Consider the following 18,673-nt stretch of genomic DNA (forward strand, 5'->3'; position numbering starts at 1 on the left):
CGCTTCGTAAATTGTTTCACCCGACAGGACCTGGAGCCGGTTATCGGTGACGTCCTCAACGGATGGATGGGCTCTGAAGGTAAACCCGGATAAAACAGATATTACCGTTCTGGGCCGATCCCTGGACAGGGTGGCGGAACAGTGGCGCACCACCAAGAAGCTCGGCTCACTCCTCGGGGATAGCGAGGATGTCTCTCGGAGGAAACAACTAGCCGCTGCAGCGTTTCAATCGCTCTGGTCACTATGGAGCCGGCGCAGTACCGTTGGAGAAGAACTGAGGCTTCGTCTCTACAATGCGTTTGTACTACCAGTGCTAGTATACAATGCCGGTACATGGGGACTGACGGCAGCTGCCGAGGGTGGACTCGACGCATTCCACCGCGGCCAGCTCCGTTCACTGATCGGCTTCGTCTGGCCGTAGAAGATCGCAACAACAGCACTCTACGACAGGTGCAAGGCAGAGCCGATCAGCCGGATCATCACCAGAGCTCGGTGGAGGCTATTTGGCCATATCCTCCGACTTCCCAGTGATGCGTCCGCCGTCCTAAGCATGGTCAGCTACTTTCAATGTAGTGACCACAAGTGGAGAGGCCGCCCTCGCATCATCCTGCCGGTGAAGCTCGACGACGACCTCCACCGAGCTGCGTGCGGGCGATTGCAGAGCCTGGAAGATCTGGAGCGCCTATCAGACGTAGCTGCAGTTCGAGGCGAATGGAGGCAGCTACTGGATATGATCTGCAAGTAGAGGTTGCGGCGATGAAACCGCGCCGTCACCTTTTTCCCAGATCACGGAAATATCGCTCAATACACTCTTTAAAAACATTCTATACACAAAAGATTTACAGCTACGTTTGTGCTTGTTGTCTTTATGTCTCCTATATCAACTGTTTCTCTTACCATGTCCAGCATAAGCGAACGTGTGGACTGTGTTTGTGCATGGGCGACTTGCACTTGCACTGTTGACGCTGCCGCGGGAATGCATATAATAATAATAATAATAATCCCATCTGGAAAACAAAGACCCACTAACGAGGAAGAAATTCATCGGCCTCTTCCAGACGTGCTGGAGCTGGAGAACCCTTACAGTCTTCGGTGCTGCGTTTAGGAAAGGTGTTCCAAGGACCTGGGAACAGCGAAAACTCATTTTCGCCGTGATTTTGCTATTCCAGAGTGAAAGACCTCACCAAGGTATTCTTTCGGAACGACAGCAAACTAAACCCTGGCTCAAAATTTTGAATTTCCCGCACCTGTTTCCACGAAAATTCATATCGCCATGGTTGTCACGACTACTTCGTCTGAACTATAACGTACATTGCGCTAAGGGAAAAGTCAGCTTGACCGATCCGAAGTACGGAAAGGTTGGCGTTTACGTTAGCGTTTTTTTAGCTAAGGATATCTAATGTAATTATTATGAACGTGAGACCAGGCCGTCCGTGCCTGGCGAAGTGGTCTGCTGTACCAGGCTGGTCCCTAGTCACGGGGGTCTTTAGTTACAGGTTTTACTCGACCATGAACATCAAACTTAAAAGATGGGTAGGACAGTGGAATGCTAGAACGTAGAAGCAAGATAGGGTTGTACTTGACTATTTACATAAATGCGATACCGGTGAATAGTTCATCTCAGCATACAGTGAACTTTGCGTATAACGACACTCAGCCGGGCATCAGAACAGTGTCCTTATTCGCGAAGTGTCGTTATGCCCGAAGTCTCATTACATGTATACAGGTAGAATGGACTTTGCTCTGAGCATGGAAATTCTGTCGTTGTGCACGACTTGTCGTTGCATCCGCAGTCGCTATTAGCGAAGTTGACTGTATTCAGGGGCTGATCCAGAGGGTGTGTGTGTGTAGGGGGGGGGGGGGGGGTGTTCCGTGGCTTCCGTGGAACCCCTTAAATTTCGTGAAAGTACTACTAGAAACTGTATGCATGTACATGTATCAGACATTCGGTTTGGGCTAAACTGGGATCCCCCTGAAGAGATCTCTGTATCCACCCCTGTTATGTACTGATAACGTGTCCCCCACGCATAGTTGTTAGCTTAGAAGAATTATATGCATACCAAAGACTTGCATGTGTCACAAACACAGGGTCGTGTAGGATCGCACATACAAGATACGCAAAAGACACGGAGCCTGAGCAATTTACCACGGCCAATTTGGCTCAGCACCCATCAATCAATTCACGATACCAGACTCTGAGAAGCAAGTAGAGTCCTGGGAGATGACGCAGGCATGCTGGGCAGCTCGGCATGGGAGAAAGCAAAAGTATTCTGAATTATTTAATTATAATATTACATAGACCCATTGTTTTCGGTTTGCCATTTGTTTGTTACGACTACCTGGAGTCCAGATGCGTAGTACTCTGTGACTCAGGTGGAAATGATTATACATAATTATAGTATCAAAATCGACCCAAATCGTAATAAAGCGATGTGTTGTTACCAGGACATGATGGATACTATCACACTAGTAATCAGCACCATCCTGATGACCAGGCTCCGTTGAAGAGATCTGGGTTGCATTTGGGATCTGGCTGGTGCTGGCTATAGAGGTCGTTGACGTATCCCTCCATGTACTCGGCCAGCTGGGCCTCCATCACCTTCACCTGGTCTGGCATACTTGAGTAGAGATTGTTCTTCTCTAATGGGTCAACTGCACACAATTCAAGGGTAAAAACAAGAGAAGAAACTTATATCTTATCGAGACCTCTGGTCGGCGGAGCTTAATGGGCCCCACCACCACACTCCATTATTCACCCCAGTGTCTGGAGATATGTGGATTTTGTAGAGAAAAAAGAGAAAGAAAAAATCTCAACATCCGAAACAGAATAGCAGAGCACAAGTCTAGTTTGTTGCAGCTCTGAGGTTCATACGACGCAATCATCAGGCAACTCAACACCACTGCACAAACCTTCGTGTACATGTCCCACTTAACAGTTCCTGCACATGCGCATTCACACGTACACGAAGACTTCAAACAGTCGGTCACTAACTCTGCCGCATTAACACGTTGTGCTGGGGGTGTTCCATTCTATAACCTGCAAACTATCATTATAAACCCATACGTAATCAAGTGGTGTGCTTCACTGTGCGAAGAGTGCTCAATACCCATGTAGGGAAGAGCCTTGCCTGATGATCGTAGTAATACGTGAAACTCAGAGTTGCGACACAGCTTCCAATCTATCTTGTGTGCTAATTTAAACACATATGAATATCTGGCAATTAAGACGGTGCTTCTTCTTCCCAAGAAAAACCGTTCGTTTACATTCACTAACTGTGTCGCCCTGGACATGTACTGGTATGTGCATGCATGTCCAGAGCTGCTCCATGAAATCCAGTCGAGCCACTCAAGTACGCTCTGGGCATTGCTCAGCCCTAGACCTACGGTGACTGGGCTGCGAGATGGTGCAAGTCGTAAACTTGACTCATTTGATCGGATTTCATTGAGCAGCACCGTACATGCTGGACGTGTTTTGTATGCATTTGACCTTACAACATAGAGCGCATTGCATTGCCTCGTGAAGCTATGCCTTGCGCTTCACCCTTCAATCGGGAGAGGGGTTGTGCCACATCAAACAGTTATGGCAGATGGGATTCTAGGCCATGTCACACCCTTGTGGAAGGAGCCAAATGCGAGCCATATGCTGGTTGAGATTAAGGCAGATATACTCTGCACGGCTGGAGGCTGGTGTTGGACGTTCGTCTCTTTTGATGATAATGACGACTTTTATAATGGATCGTGTGTTACTGCTTCTCAAAGTACAATTCAGTAGCGCTGCACATGTTCCTGCACAATGCTCATCATCAAGAGCCTGAAGTTGATAGTTATCGTCGGAATGTAGAATGACTGCACTACTTGTATTTTTGAGCGTGCATGTTTTGTGGTCACTCGTTTCTTCTTATTGTCCATATGCCACTTTCTTTGCTATGTTATCACCTCTGCCACTCAGGCCTGAAGCCATTGAAGACAGCCAAGCACTCTACGGGTAAACGACACATTTCAGTTTTGGATTTGCCTTTGACTTAGAGAGTTTACGAGTGCCTTGACTGGGGGTGACAAACTAGGATGTCGATGCATATCCTCGTATATGTATTTCCAGCGGGAGCACTTATGAATTGCACACCCGCAATACCTGGTCAATGATCTGGATAACACTGGACTGAACCAGTCTTCAGTAGCGTCTTCTCCACAAGCATGCCGGACCATATACATCGATTTTTAAAAGAGAAGATAATACACACAGACACACAACCAAAGACCATACCACACCGCGCTATACCATTCCATATATTTCTACACACCACACACCAAAAAGCCAAAGCACCCATGTTCAAGCCTGCACAAGAGTCACACCAGAAAGAAGCCAATAGGCTTTATCGCCAGAGGGCGGTATATGATACAACACAGCCAAACAGCACCCTACCATCCAAGTCAAACAGCCAAGGTCCCTTGTCTGCTGAGATTTCGCCGTCATCACCATAATCCTCCAGGGCAAGATCAACTGTAGGTGCAGGATACCAGCCACCTGATGGACAGATAGAACACAAAACATGCACGTGCTCCTTTTACACCTCGCTCTCTGGTTCTTATCAACCTTATAATGACCCAGGGCCGAAGTATTGATGGATATGCAAGTGTTTTCTCAATTGCGCTTGAGAGGCCATCTTTTCAAGGAGCTGTCAGGCGCGTACGCAGGGTCACCTCTAGGGGGGTTTCCAACCGAATCCCAAACGATGAGTTTTAAGTTTTAACCCTTTCTAAAGAGCCCTAGGAAATTTTCAAAATTATGCATTTTTCATGTTGTTTGGATCATAACTTCAGTTCTACTCACTCAATCTTCATTATCTTGGGCTTCTTGGAAGTGGAAAGGTACCAGGGAGAGAATGAGGTCGACCATGATACCCAGGACACAGTACAGTCATGTAGATCTACACGTACATATCCAGCGCTAGCCTATAGCCGTATAGGCTATAGCGGCAGAGTGCAGCGACGGTGCGAAAATTGCCCCAAACAGGCCCAAACGCGTCCTGCTCCAGCGATTTCGTTTTTATTGATCGCAGAGTTTCGATTTTTTTGCTGTGTTCTCTTGAAAATATCACAAGTGAAGCCCCTGCAAATTTGAGGAAATCAGCGCGACGAAAATCTCAAATTCTCGATACTCAAGTCGCACTGCGCGCTTTTGAAACTGCCGAGATCGCGGCTCAACTTACGAATGATTTATCTCTCGATACATTGCTCGCAGCGCTTCGTAAATTGTTTCACCCGACAGCTGAGAGTTTTCTATTCGACCTGGATATTTGGATCGTTGGATTTGAGCGAGATTTGATTGAGTTACGATCTTTTGAAGTTTTGCATTCTTGCCAGATTGATCATGCATCCTACCAAAAACTGCCCAAAAACGCTGTTCGTTTGGAACGTTTGGGGGGGGGGGGGGTTCCGGGCAACGGGAACCCCCCCCCCCCCCCCCCTGCGTACGCGCATGGCTGTGGCGGAAGTGTTGATAAAACAGAACGAGCATGTAATCCTACGAACAACACGTGCACCTATGCACTGACTGTCAATCCCCTACTAAAACATTTGCATCACAATACCTGCGAATTAATGATACCAGCGGCGATGTTAGTGGATGTGCATGGTTGGTTGACATGAGTACTGTAAAAGTCTGCAAATAGGAACGTACTTAGCTTTCAAATTTAGTGGTCACACCCATACTAACTTTCGGCAGGGTACAGAGCACTAACTTTCGGACCTGACTTGCGCGTAGTGGAAAAATCATAATATCTCCAGTGCATACCGTAACATACACTGGTGCATGGGCATGCGATGCACTAAATGTGCGAACCACACTGGTAGTTCCTATCGGCAATATGTTAATCGGGCTTAGCTTGAGTTTAACAGACAGAGATAAAAGGGTGAAGGGTATGTATGTTGGGCAGGTAATAACTTGGAGGCTTTTGACGGCACTGAGTTCTGTTCGCTAGGCACAACTGATACGATAGAAATGTGACAAGTTCCTCAAGACCCAAGTCAAGACCCAAGTCAAGACCCAAGTCAAGACCTAAGTCAAGACCCAATGCCTACCCACTGAGGCCTACACTATTCATAGCAGTGACTATGTGCTGTTTGGTTATGGCTCTAGGCAAGAAACAATTTGACAACATGTACTCACCAATTCCCGGATTGCCCTTGATATATTTATACTTCCCCACTCTGGAAAACATGAGGCAAAGAAAGTGAGAGAGAGAGAGGGAGAGAGAGAGAGAAAGAGAGAGAGAGAGAGAGAGAGAGAGAGAGAGAGAGAGAGAAATGTTCAGGTGGAGTTTGCAGAGCAACAAGACTAAAGTAGTACAAGGGACTATGACCTCGATAATGTTTGCCTCAAGAAGAGACATAATTATGAAATTTGGGCCGGAGGAACTGGTCAGGTTTCCAATCTGGACTCAAACAATATGTTGTTCGACCTAACCTATGTAAACTTTGAAGTAATGTGACAAACACTGCAAACTGAACGCAGAATGATAATATTTTTAAGTAGACTCGTGAGAAGAGCCAAGGACTAATTTATAAGAAGAAAAGAGGACCAAAGAGCTACAAGTTACTCTATACTACCCACTACCACCAGCAGTTACTTTACAATCAGCTCATGCAATAACATTGCACGACACTGATAAACGGTACTGACGTTCCACAACTAACTGGCAAACAGGTCTAGCACATCTTGGATGCGCACTCCAACAGCCTTCCAACTTGTAACCTCCTTATGTTATTTCTTTAACTTAGAATCTTTCAAGTTGGAAGGCTGTTGGCGTCCGTACCCGAGATGTGCTAGACCTGTTTGCCAGTTCGGTGTAGAACGTCACATACCGTTGGTCAGTGTCGTGCAATGTTATCACATGAGCTGATTGTAAAGTAACTGGTGATGTTAGCGGATATTATAGCGTAACTTGTAGCTCTTTGGTCATTTGATTCCTATATTTTTCTGCTGATATTCTAAAATTGTCTGACGAAGAGAGCTGCCTTCACATCACCCTGCCAGTTACCAAGTGAAAGTTTTGGCACGACTGTAAAAGCAGAAATTTTCGGTGGTGTTCTATTTTCGGTAACTTCGGTGCCGACAATTATTACCGAAAATAAAACGTACCAAAAATTTCGGTACTACCGGTACCGTATACATGTAGTACAAGTACACTTACCTGGAAAACGGGTTTTACCGAAAATGTCACGTCCCACCACCGAGCCTTGGAGAATACCGAAAATTGCACCACCGAAAATTTTTGCTTTTACAGTATATCGGATGTTAATAATCTGTCAAGTACCTGATAGCCGACACATCCCCGGTCTTGTCGATGTTGTACACAAAACCAGTTCTGGGTGACGTCAAGTTGTTCTGCAACGCTGGCCACATGTCCATGCCATCCATTTCAGGATCTGCAGAAAGGAACCAACGACAGTTCGGGCCTGATTGCATACATGCGGTCCAAATGAGGCCTAATACCAGTTGTTTCACTTGTAAAGACACAAGAGAAAACAGTCCATACTTTAAAATGACCCAATAGGTACATTGAATGTATTTTCTATGGTGTAAAGTTGATGTGCCTATTCTCACAGCTTTCAAGCCGCCTCTCCACTAATCCTCCAAGTTTTGAAGAAAGAGCATTGGTTACCGCACACGGTCTTACCTTCGACTTTTCCACCGGCCATGGACACAACAGTCGGATACCAGTCGACCGCATGAGTCAAGCTGCAAGTCACAGGCAATGGTCACATGCGTGTGGGACAAGCAGATCATCAGAATCATGGCACTTTTAAAGGTGTATTTTACCTTTTGATGACGGCAACCTTCTAGGTTGGTGGCGGAGGAAAAAAGAGGTGGAACTAGGCCTGTATTCTTGGCTGCGTTAAGCTTAGAGAGCGTGAAGCGTTAAGAGCGTTAAGAGCATTAAGAGCATTAAGAGCGTTAAGCATAACTATTATGTATTCACATAGTATACTACAAATAGGCGACCTGGAGGCAATGTTTTAATGATAGCAATGAATAGTTTTAGTTCCGCGGTCACGCCACACAACGAAGAAGTCTCAAAGAGGTTAAACCAAAATCGATTTTCTTGTCACTCTCAGTGTATTTTCGTGACTGAAGAACAATACGGTACAGCACAGCAATAAATGATGAATGGAGTGATACAATTATACAAAAAAGTGCTAAAAAATGAGCGCGACCACTACATACCCGTTATATGTATATCCGGTCTTGTTCAGCATGAATCCATGAATGAACGCCGAGCCGCGCGTGCCACCTTCCCACACCGTGGCTTTGCTGCCACGCAATGGCCAGTTGTTGGCACCTTGTGTGACTGGTCCTCCGTTCTGAATGCAAAAAAACACATGGAGTTAGGGTCAAGAAAAGCAAGACTGCGGGCTGTTGAAACTACAGTAAAACTCCCCAGATCTTGGTAATCCTGTCTGCCAGACACTTTTCTAGCCCCTCTCTGCAGCCCATTCATTGGAAACTGGCACTCTAACTTTTCGGCGTCTTCCACGTAGAGTTGTAGACCTGCAAAGTTGAACTCGGATGGTGAGCCAATTTAATTATGGTAAAAAAGGAGAAGTGGAGAAGGGTTGGAGCTAGGTGTCAGGTCGCTGAATGTCTCAGTACTCCTTGTCCATTTTGTGCCATTTTGTCTCACTCGCTGACTGTATATGATCTGGTTACGTTGGTGAACAGTTAGTCATAACTCGTAACATGTTGTCCTTCTCCTTTTTACCATAGCACCAGCTATCTCACTGAACGTCGAGTGTCCGAATTGGACATGCCCTGTCCGCCCCTCTAACAGTCCACTCTGGAGTGCCCCAGGGCTCTATCTTGGGGCCTCTATTGTTCATCGCATACGTTAATGATTTGGCAGGTTTGGATCATACCTCACTCTACGCGGACAATACAGCGCTCCATATAACCGAGCCAGGCTTATTACAAGCCTGCGACTCGCTACAGTATCACATTAATCACGTTGTGCGCTGGATGTCGAAGTGGAAACTCCGCCCCAATGTGTCGAAAACGGCAATCCTTTGTATCCCCCCACGACCCTCCAGTGACCTCACCCTCTTTACGACTCGGCTTTTTACTTTCCCTGATGATCCCATTGCTATCAACATTGTTAAAAATCACAAACACCTTGGTATATTTCTTGATGAACCGTGACTTGTCCTGGGATTCGCACGTAACCTATATTGAAAAGCGAGTTTGCTCTGCGATAGGCTGCATTTCTCCTCACATCTCCCATCTACACCATGGTTGTCGAATACAAATTTATCACTCTTATGTTCTTCCTTTGTTTGATTACTGCTCTCTCGTTTGGTCCTCCGGTCTATCCTCCGCTCTTATGCATCGGTTAGAAGTCACCCACCGTAAATTATTTCGATTAATATTTCGCATGCCCCCTCTGACCTCCTCTCAGACGCTATACATTTTGGCTTCCTCTTCCCCTCTCTCAGAACGCTTTCCCCACTCGGCATGCAAAGTCATTCACCGTATTAAGCTTCAACTTGCTCCTCCTCATGCACTTGCGCATTTAAGCTGGTTCAATAATAGCTCGCGTACTAGATGTTCTCTCCATTTCTCACTTGCCAGAACATCGATATTTTTAAAATCTCCTCTGTTCAAGTCCTATTCTCATTGGTCTCGGCTTCCGCAGGAGGTAAAGTCTCGTGACACCTTCGCTGCATTTTGTTCCATTCTGCCCGCGCCTAAGTTGAATTGAATTGAATTCGTTGTTTTCCATTGCTAGCCTAATCTTCATACCCCTCTCTCCAGGTTCCTTTAGTACTCCTTTTGTTTTGTTTTCTCTTTTTCTTCTCCTTGTTTTTCTCAGTTGTCCCCACCACGGCTGGTTAAAATCGCCCGCATCATATGCTTATTGACACTATGTCATCGTGATTGTGGAATAAAAATAATAATATTAATAGTTGTAGATATCAAGAAAATGACAGTACATCTTGCCTTGTGTGACCTGTGTAATTATTCCTCGCCACTTCTGAGTCCAGTAAAGCCCAAGGACACGGAATTAGAAATTCAGCCAGGTTTTACAAAATAAGGCCAGGTATGCCATGGTAAAATGTATCGAGAGGCAGATCACAAGGTTTTTCGAGTTTATAACAGGTTTTTGCATTCGCCTTTCACAAGCTAGCGGGACTATTTCCAATGAATGGAGTTTAGTTATAAAAACATGGGTTGTCAACACAACACAGTGCCGAAATATTGATTGTCATGACATGTCGTTACCATTACGTTGCATGCAATCAGTACGAATGGTCCGAGATATAAGAAATTTGCTCACCAACATGCCCGGATAAGGCGAGATCTAACGAACTCACTAACCTGAGAATATCACAAATGGCCTCCAAAGGAATTCAATTCTTTACCAGCACTTTTAGAAAAGTCGACTGCACAGTGGACAAAGTTACAGAACATTATGAGTCTTACATCCGTTGTGAATATCAGCATGGTGTTGTTCCAGAGTCCCTGGTCCTTGAACGCCTGCGTGATGTTGGCAATTGCTTCATCCATGGCTGACACCATTGCTGTGCAGTGAATATAAACGCCCAGCGCAAGTGCACAGCTTTTCTCAAGTGTTCAAAAATGTTCGCAGTGCAAAAGTGAACACCTTTCTTGGCAACAAAACATCACCGCAAGAGAAAGTGCAAACTTCAAGCCCTTACTCACCACTATCAGAATGCAAGGATTCCACATACAAATGTTCATGCTTTCTCATCAAGTGAAATAAAGCAACCAGAACCAGTGCAGCACACGGATAAATAGCACCTCAAGGGTGCGAAAACATTGCAGTTACTATACCACTTAGGAATTCTCGTGTCCTGACCAGATAGAGTTCGCCTATTTTTATCCTTGATGGTTGAGTACATCTCCAGAAAGCGCAACGGAGCCTACAAAAAGGCAGACATACGGTAAGACGACATATTGGCACTTTCCAGTGAACTTACTCAATCTACGGACAGTACTGTTTCGTCTTTTGTGGACTCATAAGCACAGCACGGAGAAAATGAAGCCGAACCTGATAGCAATGAAAAATAAATTTTCCAAAGCCAGATTTAAGCCAGGCCCGAATGTACCTTGCCCGAGTGCTCAAACTGACAAGTCAGTGAGCTCTGCATAGCACAAACAGCAAAGGCACTAGTACCACTACCCCACATGAGAGTGCTCAACTGCTACAAGAGCAGGACTGAATATATTGAACTCATGGCCAGCAATCGAGGACATTTGAGAGTTGTAATTTTTGTACTCCTCGGAGGTGTGATTTTTGGCCTGCTGGGCCAAGCATAAGGCAGCCTTCTGCCGAAAAAACTGAAGAAAAATGGTTGTTGTTTGATCATTCGGTGTAATCTTTGTAGCTAGTCGAAGCTAATTGCTGTTTGGAGCAGAAACGCTGAAAAGGACTATTTTCTGCATGTACTCATGTACTCAGGCATGCCGTCTCGCATTTTAGCTGTTTTTCTGGAACGGATGCTGCTCTGCGGCCCTTGGTGAACATAACCTGCGCTCGTGGAGCAGCTGAAAAGGACCACTAGGATGTCTTATTCCTGGTTTGAAAGTGGACAGACGACTTAAGTGCCTTGAAAAATGAGTAGAGAGAGACAAAGGTACGTCTGTAGCTGATTTTGGAATGCTCTTTGTACATTCTAATTGTAATGGAAAATTCTCAGACCAAAGTCAGCGCGGCGGTGGGTGTACAGTTTTCTTGTGTATTTTTTCGTTGTTTTTGTCTCGTACCTATGTCAGTATCGTGATGGTGAAGTGGACGGGATGATTCTCTTCCTCTAGGCTTCGTTCGGCCGACTCTGCTTAGTCCTCGTTGAAAAGTGATGCTGAAAAAAGGTCAATTCGCAAAATTATGTTGATTTTAACATACGTGATGACATGCAATTGCTGGCCATGTACATACTTCTGAGACATGACATAGTTTAGTTTGGGCTGCATTTGGGCTTGAAAACACCTCCATCTTGAGCACTTTTCCACAGCCAACATTTTAAGCAAAAAATACCGTCAGGGCATCAGAAAGGGGGCAGCAGCAAACACCAAGTGTATGAAAACATGAACATGAAAGTTGCAGAAGAATACGCTAAAATTCACACTTCACGTGCACCCAATTGACAACAAACTAGGGGTGAAACAATTATACCGTGTACTCGAGTACTCGCTCGGTTTTTTCAAAAATAATCGTACTCGGAATAAATCAGAGTACATGTACTCGTTCAGACATAGTACATGCATTAACTACAGAAATCTGCAGTTTCAGGGCAGCAGTCGGCAGATGGTGATGTGCAGACTGTGTGGTGAACATTTGTTCACGAGTAGAGAGAGCCCAAATGACCCACCAACCAATATACCAGAGAAAAATGACTGCCACTCGGTTCAATCAGGGTTGTATCATGTTATTTTAAAGCCCTTGGTGTACAATTTTTAGGAGATGAAAAATACTCGAATACTCGAATATTCGATCGGAGAAAATCAGAGTACTCGAACTCGGAATCACAGTGCCAACTTTCACCCTACAACAAACGCATGGCAGTGTGCCTTGAAAGCAAAGTAATTAACAACTGAGTACTCCAGACCTCACACACAGCATTCGCAGACAAGGGGCAAAGAAGCAGGGATTATGTGAATCATGCACTTACCTCTAGAGGATTATGGACTGATTGGAATGGCAGATACATATAGAGGGGACCAGCTGATGCGTTGTGCTTCTTCACAATGTTGATGGCCTCTCTGCTGAACAAATACTGCATGGCATAATGCACAAAGGGCAGAGCAAAAATGCTCAACTGGTGCATGGATGTTCTCTCTCTCTCTCTCTCTCTCTCTCTCTCTCTCTCTCTCTCTCTCTCTCTTTTTCTCTCTCTCTCTCTCTCTCTCTCTCTCTCTCTCTCTGTTTCTCTGCCTCTCTGTCTGTCTCTCTGTCTCTCTGTCTGCCTGTCTCTCTCTGTCTCTCTATGTCTGTATGTCTGTCTTTCTGTCTATCTGTCTGTCTGTCTGTCTGTCTGTCTGTCTGTCTGTCTGTCTGTCTGTCTGTCTGTCGGTCTCTGTCTATCATTCTCTCTCTCTTTCTCTCTCCCTCCCTACTTTGGCAATGGCGCTCGACCGACGCAGTATGAACAAGATAGTGACGACGAGAAAAGGTAGGTTGGTGGAACGACATTTATTTGAAACGGGACAAGAGACCAAGACGAACGAAACGACTACATGGTGATTATTGAAGAGGAAGATTATTGAAGAGAGCTTATTGAAGAGAGAGAGTTGAAGAGAGAGCAACGCAATATAAAGGGCCTGGGTAGCTATGGCAAACATGGACGCGCAAGTAGCTACCCAGGCCAAATGAATAATGCATGAACTAATGAATTATACGAATTAAAATAATATTCAAACAGTAGTTTGGAGGCGGTGGGAAAAAACAGTTTCGTAATACGTATTCGCATGCAACGACGCAAATCCACACAATTCAGTAGACACTTTTTCTATGAAACGTTTTCTTTCCCTTCTCTTCAGGATAGTACAGGGAATGTTGGAAATTAGAAAAACACATAACTATATAGAGAATGAAAGAAAGAAAAAGTCAACACTTCAACATAGATGTTAAAAATGATTAAAGTGTTAAAAACTCAAAAACAAACAGCTGCAAGTTGTAGACAAACACGTTGAACACATCAGGGAACACTTGTCACACTTTCACGAGGTGTGACACCAAACAACTGCAACGATAACACATTCTCCTTCTGTACACATAGTTCTGGATCTAGTTTACGAATATACAGAGCTTCTAACACAGCAAGATGTAACTTAGACCTTCCACGAGTCAAAATCGAAAAGATATCATCACTATACAACTTACAACAACTAGCACTGCCCGACAAATGACGCTTGATGGACGATGTCCGATCACTTAGCTCTGTCACCTTCGACGCCTGCCGTTGTTCTCTTCCGTTAGGCTTGTTTGGTTGGTTGCTCCGGTCCACACCTCCAACGTCCGTTGATTTCATGTCCGTTTTTGTTGATTTCATGGCCGTTTTCGTGTCACTTCTTGGTCTTCCTCGTTTCCTCTTGTTGATCGTTGTTGTCACTTCCATTATCGACGTATTCAGATCCCCAGTACTCCGTCTCTTCACCTTGCTTCTGGTAACTCTTCCGGTGTCTATGAGCTCCAGTGTCACATTGGGTGGTTTTCGAGACGGTCTCCCTCGCTTCCTCACGCTTGTCTGAGATGGGCCAAGCTCCCCGCCCGTCGAGGCGGAGGCGCGCATGCGTACATCTACACTGGACGCAGACAAAGGCGTTCCAGTATCGGACTGCACAGCACATTTTGGAGGACGGCCACGACGAGGACGAGTACCACGAGCGTCAACAGGGACAAGACCTAACGGCACATGTTGACGGATGCGTGCGCCCAGGTGTTGAAGAGTTCTACCTACGTACCGATCTTCAAATTATCGGCACTGAAAAAAATAGATAAGGTTGCTTCTACTAAGGGTAGGTAGAACGTCCTTCTTCACACTGAACGCACGCGTCGTTCCAAATACTAAATACAATTTCACGCACGGGTAAGACGAACAGACAATGTTGCGCACCTCCTTCTCGACGCGCGCAGAACCAGCACCCACCCAGGGTAAGCGTAGTACCACGGGGCACCTGTCCGGTCCAAATGGTTTCGGATCCTGCGTGATTGGTTTGTTATTAATAAGTTTTGTTAGTAGTGACGAGGGGTATCCATTGTTTGTCAAAATTGATGTGAGCCGCCTCAGTTCTTCTTGAAGAAGGTGAGGAGAGCAGATTCGATGGGCACGATAGACTAGTGCTTTGACAAGGTGAACTTTGGATTTAGTTGGTGTGTAGCTTCCCCATGGAATATACAAGCCAGTAAAGGTGGGTTTTCTGTAAACCGTCATGTCTAAACTCTTGGTGTCGTTGTTGCGGGTAATATTGACATCTAAGAAGGATATCACACCGTCCCGTTCACCTTCTGCAGTGAATTTTAATGCAGGATGTAGTCCGTTTAGGGTTGTTAAAAAGTTCTCGCAGGTTTCTTGGTCCTCGTGAAAGTGTGACAAGTGTTCCCTGATGTGTTCAACGTGTTTGTCTACAACTTGCAGCTGTTTGTTTTTGAGTTTTTAACACTTTAATCATTTTTAACACCTATGTTGAAGTGTTGACTTTTTCTTTCTTTCATTCTCTATATAGTTATGTGTTTTTCTAATTTCCAACATTCCCTGTACTATCCTGAAGAGAAGGGAAAGAAAACGTTTGATAGAAAAAGTGTCTACTGAATTGTGTAAAATAATATTGTAATTACTTGTGGGCCTACCAGCTAGATAAGCCAGAACTGCCAGCCTTAGCAACAAGGGACACATACTTGATGACAGATTCAAGTCACCACATGACAAAGTACAGAAAGTAGCAAGTCAATCACATGATCCAATATCTTACAACATGTCCAAATACATCATCGCCTTATCATGTACCGTAAAGTCGCGGATAAAAGCCGGGCTTATAAGCATATAAGCCGCTTTCTGCATCAGGCTTTAATGCACACCAGGCTTGTATGCAAACCATGCTTATATGCACCACTGACATTTTTGCCAGGCTTCTATGCCAGGCTTCTACGCGCGTCACGCGTAGATCTACCAATGACTACCGGTATGATGGCAGTTTTACTATGCACCGTACATAGCGCATGCACTCTTGACCTAGCTGATCCGCGCTTGCATAGAAGCAGGCTTCTACGCGCGACAGGCTTATATGCATTTTACCTGTTTCATTTTCAGGCTCCTATCTGCGATGTGCTTGTATGCAAACCCGGCTTTTATCTGCGACTTCACGGTAATCGTCGTCTGCTCAAAAGATTTTCATCGTACTGATCCACTGGTATCCATCACCGCTTACCGCAGAGTAGGTACCGTTGTCATCCAGGACATTGCTGTAAGACTCCGCTGTGTCACGATGAAAGTCCAAGCCTGAAACTACGACCTCTGCCAGAACAATAAGTGAGATAATTGCTGATTTAGACAAAATCTAGACAACACCGCTAAAGCACAATGAAAGTATTGATAACATTTAAAAAAAGAGATGGTTGTAGAGCGAGCAACTGAGACACTGACATGCCAATAGATAGAGAGATAGACAGGCAGACAGAGTTACAGACAGAGAGACAGACAGAGAGACAGACAGACAGACACACAGACACACAGACAGGCAGTTAGAAGGACAGGCACAATGGCACACCAACAAAGGCCAAGCTAGAGTATCCATCACATACAACTGTAGATTGGCAACTGTAGATTGGCAAATCACACTACAGGAACGGGACGATACTGATAACAGTCAGTATAATTATAGTCTCGCTCTGTTGCATGCTTCAGATCTCCAGTATTGCATGACACAGGCACCCAACTGTGCAGACATGTAAACCGATAGATATATCGTGCAAATCTCTAGTCACTAGAGCACTCTGACTTGTGCTTTGGGCAGGTTCTTAAAAAATGTTTGTTAATCACTAGGCTTCATTGACATGGGTTTGACTATTTTCTTGTAGCACCGGTGATGAGACCTAGCAAGCCTGACATAGCCAGCCGTCTGGAGATTGAGTAGATCAATAGACAAACTGATAGATAGATAGACAGACAGAGAGACAGGCAGACAGACAGACAGACGGACGGATGGATGGATGGTTGGATGGATGGATGGATAGGTAGATAGATGGATAAATTGATAGACAGTTATATATGAAGTTGATTGTTCCAACTAGGAACACACGCTTCTTGCCGAACTTGACACTTGACTTACTCACGACTGCCATCCGGTGCGACGTGCTCCTCCGGATGGCAGTCGTGAGTTAGTCAAGTGTCAAGTTCGGCAAGAAGCGTGTGTTCCTAGTTGGAACAATCAACTTCATGACTATTATCGCCGAAGTCGCAACTTCCAAGTTCGGACACATATAAATAGATGTATAAATGGATAAATACTCAAATCTGTGGACAGCAACTGTTTCGCTCTGTTAGAGCTCCTCAGCACAGCTCAGAGGACCGAAGCGCAGCTCTTCGCAATGAAATACGTTTCCGTGAAGCAAAGCATTTTTATAAAGAGCTGCAAACCCCGCCAAGAGTGCTCGAAATGCTCCAAAAGCAGTGAGCGTTGCACAAGGCGAGCGGCAAGGGTTCGCACTAAGGTAAGAGTGCTCAACCTAACGACATTGCTGACTGATAGGGAGCATGGATAAATAGATGGATAAGATAGATATATTTTGGAGCCATGCGTATTTACTTACTTTTACCAAGCTGGACTGCTGGAACAGGAATGGGTAAAGCTCGCTGATGCGTGTAATAGTCTTCTGCTCCTAGGTAGTAGCCATAGAAGGAGTCAAAGCCACGCTGAGTTGGAGTGTACTGTTTACTGCAGAATACAAGATGCCACCTGAAGCAAGCAAAGTGCAGGCAACCAACCAACACAGCCAGGGAGGGTGAAGTAACAATATACTAAAACACTGGCTACAGCATTGGGTATTACGCTCCTCGGCTTTCGTCTTGTTGAGCACTCTCGATAGGCTGCTCTAGTGCTGCTGCATCACGCATTGCCCGCTACTTCTCGTAGTTTGAGCACTCTGGCGCTAGAGTGACGTCTGTGTTGCCTCCTTTGCACCAAGGCTGGTAGCTCGGCCTATTTAGCTCGTAGCTGTACTGACGAGGCCTTTATGGCCGAAACAGCTTGCTGCCTACAGCATTGGGTACTGAAACAATAAAATGTTCCCTTCTGTCATCGTATTCTTCCCTCCCGCTGGTGACACAATTATGACATTCACGGTTGGCCGTACGTGGTAAGTGGTTTTAAAAGTGCCGTGAAAAAATAATACAGAAAGAAACTATTGAAAGCCACTCAGCAGGAGAATCCGGTGTTGTTTCCAAGTTTAAAAACTGGAAGTGCACTACAGGGGACATTACACTACAATTTTTGTAGTTGGCATTCATACTGTCTCAATATTGGTTGCCATAACTCAGGCAGAGATCGCACACCAGGATGCGTTTGGTGACATCTATTTCGGCTTGGATTGGCTAGACAGATGAACATTGCATACCCCTCTCTACCCCTTCCCCCATCCCACCCAATGCAAGGCAGCCTCCGTAGAGCTGCAGCCACCCACGCACAGCTGACGCAACGGACAAATGAAAGCAAACCGATGCACTCACTTTCCAACAATGTGAGTTGAGTATCCCAGAGACTTCATGTGCTGAGCAGTGGTCGTAATGCTCAGGTTTAGTCCATAGCCAAGATCCGGCTTAATCACAATGTGCTGTGATAGGAACATAACGAGCAGTGAACCACCAGATGAATAAATTTATTCATATAAGCCTCGTGGCTACAAACATACTAATTCGTATCCATGAAGCCATTGATTGACTTGTACTCCTCCTGACATATTGCTAGACAGACAACAGCACTATACCAATAACACGAAAGATGTTGTGACATCAGCGATGATTGGTGAAAAAAGTGTCTGCTCCAAACATTTGAGCTCGTGCTTCCTGCCGACTGACTTCACACTTGACTGACTCACGACTTCGTCTGGAGCACACGAGAAGCCCGTCGAACCTTCCACTCGGCAAACCTGCAAGAAAGCAC

At 45.3% G+C, this 18,673-nt stretch overlaps 1 protein-coding gene across 2 annotated transcripts in view; it reads right to left on the bottom strand.

Annotated features, from left to right (window-relative positions):
• Positions 1-2,141: 2,141 nt before the first annotated feature.
• LOC135818225 (arylsulfatase B-like) overlaps positions 2,142-18,673 on the bottom strand; it is a 39,879-nt gene continuing 23,347 nt past the window's right edge. For both annotated transcript variants that reach the window (XM_065331585.1, XM_065331584.1), the window contains exons 4-15: positions 18,241-18,344; positions 17,325-17,470; positions 15,944-16,029; positions 12,688-12,792; positions 10,875-10,938; positions 10,478-10,575; positions 8,228-8,364; positions 7,680-7,741; positions 7,317-7,428; positions 6,170-6,210; positions 4,424-4,525; positions 2,142-2,652 (exon numbers count right to left, since the gene is read on the bottom strand). In XM_065331585.1, the coding sequence (XP_065187657.1) occupies positions 2,474-2,652; positions 4,424-4,525; positions 6,170-6,210; positions 7,317-7,428; positions 7,680-7,741; positions 8,228-8,364; positions 10,478-10,575; positions 10,875-10,938; positions 12,688-12,792; positions 15,944-16,029; positions 17,325-17,470; positions 18,241-18,344 (1,236 nt within the window). In that variant the 3' untranslated portion in view covers positions 2,142-2,473. The remainder of the gene's footprint in view (positions 2,653-4,423; positions 4,526-6,169; positions 6,211-7,316; positions 7,429-7,679; positions 7,742-8,227; positions 8,365-10,477; positions 10,576-10,874; positions 10,939-12,687; positions 12,793-15,943; positions 16,030-17,324; positions 17,471-18,240; positions 18,345-18,673) is intronic.

This window comes from Sycon ciliatum, chromosome 5, assembly GCF_964019385.1.
Source record: "Sycon ciliatum chromosome 5, ocSycCili1.1, whole genome shotgun sequence".
In the NCBI taxonomy this organism is placed as follows: Eukaryota; Metazoa; Porifera; class Calcarea; order Leucosolenida; family Sycettidae; genus Sycon; species Sycon ciliatum.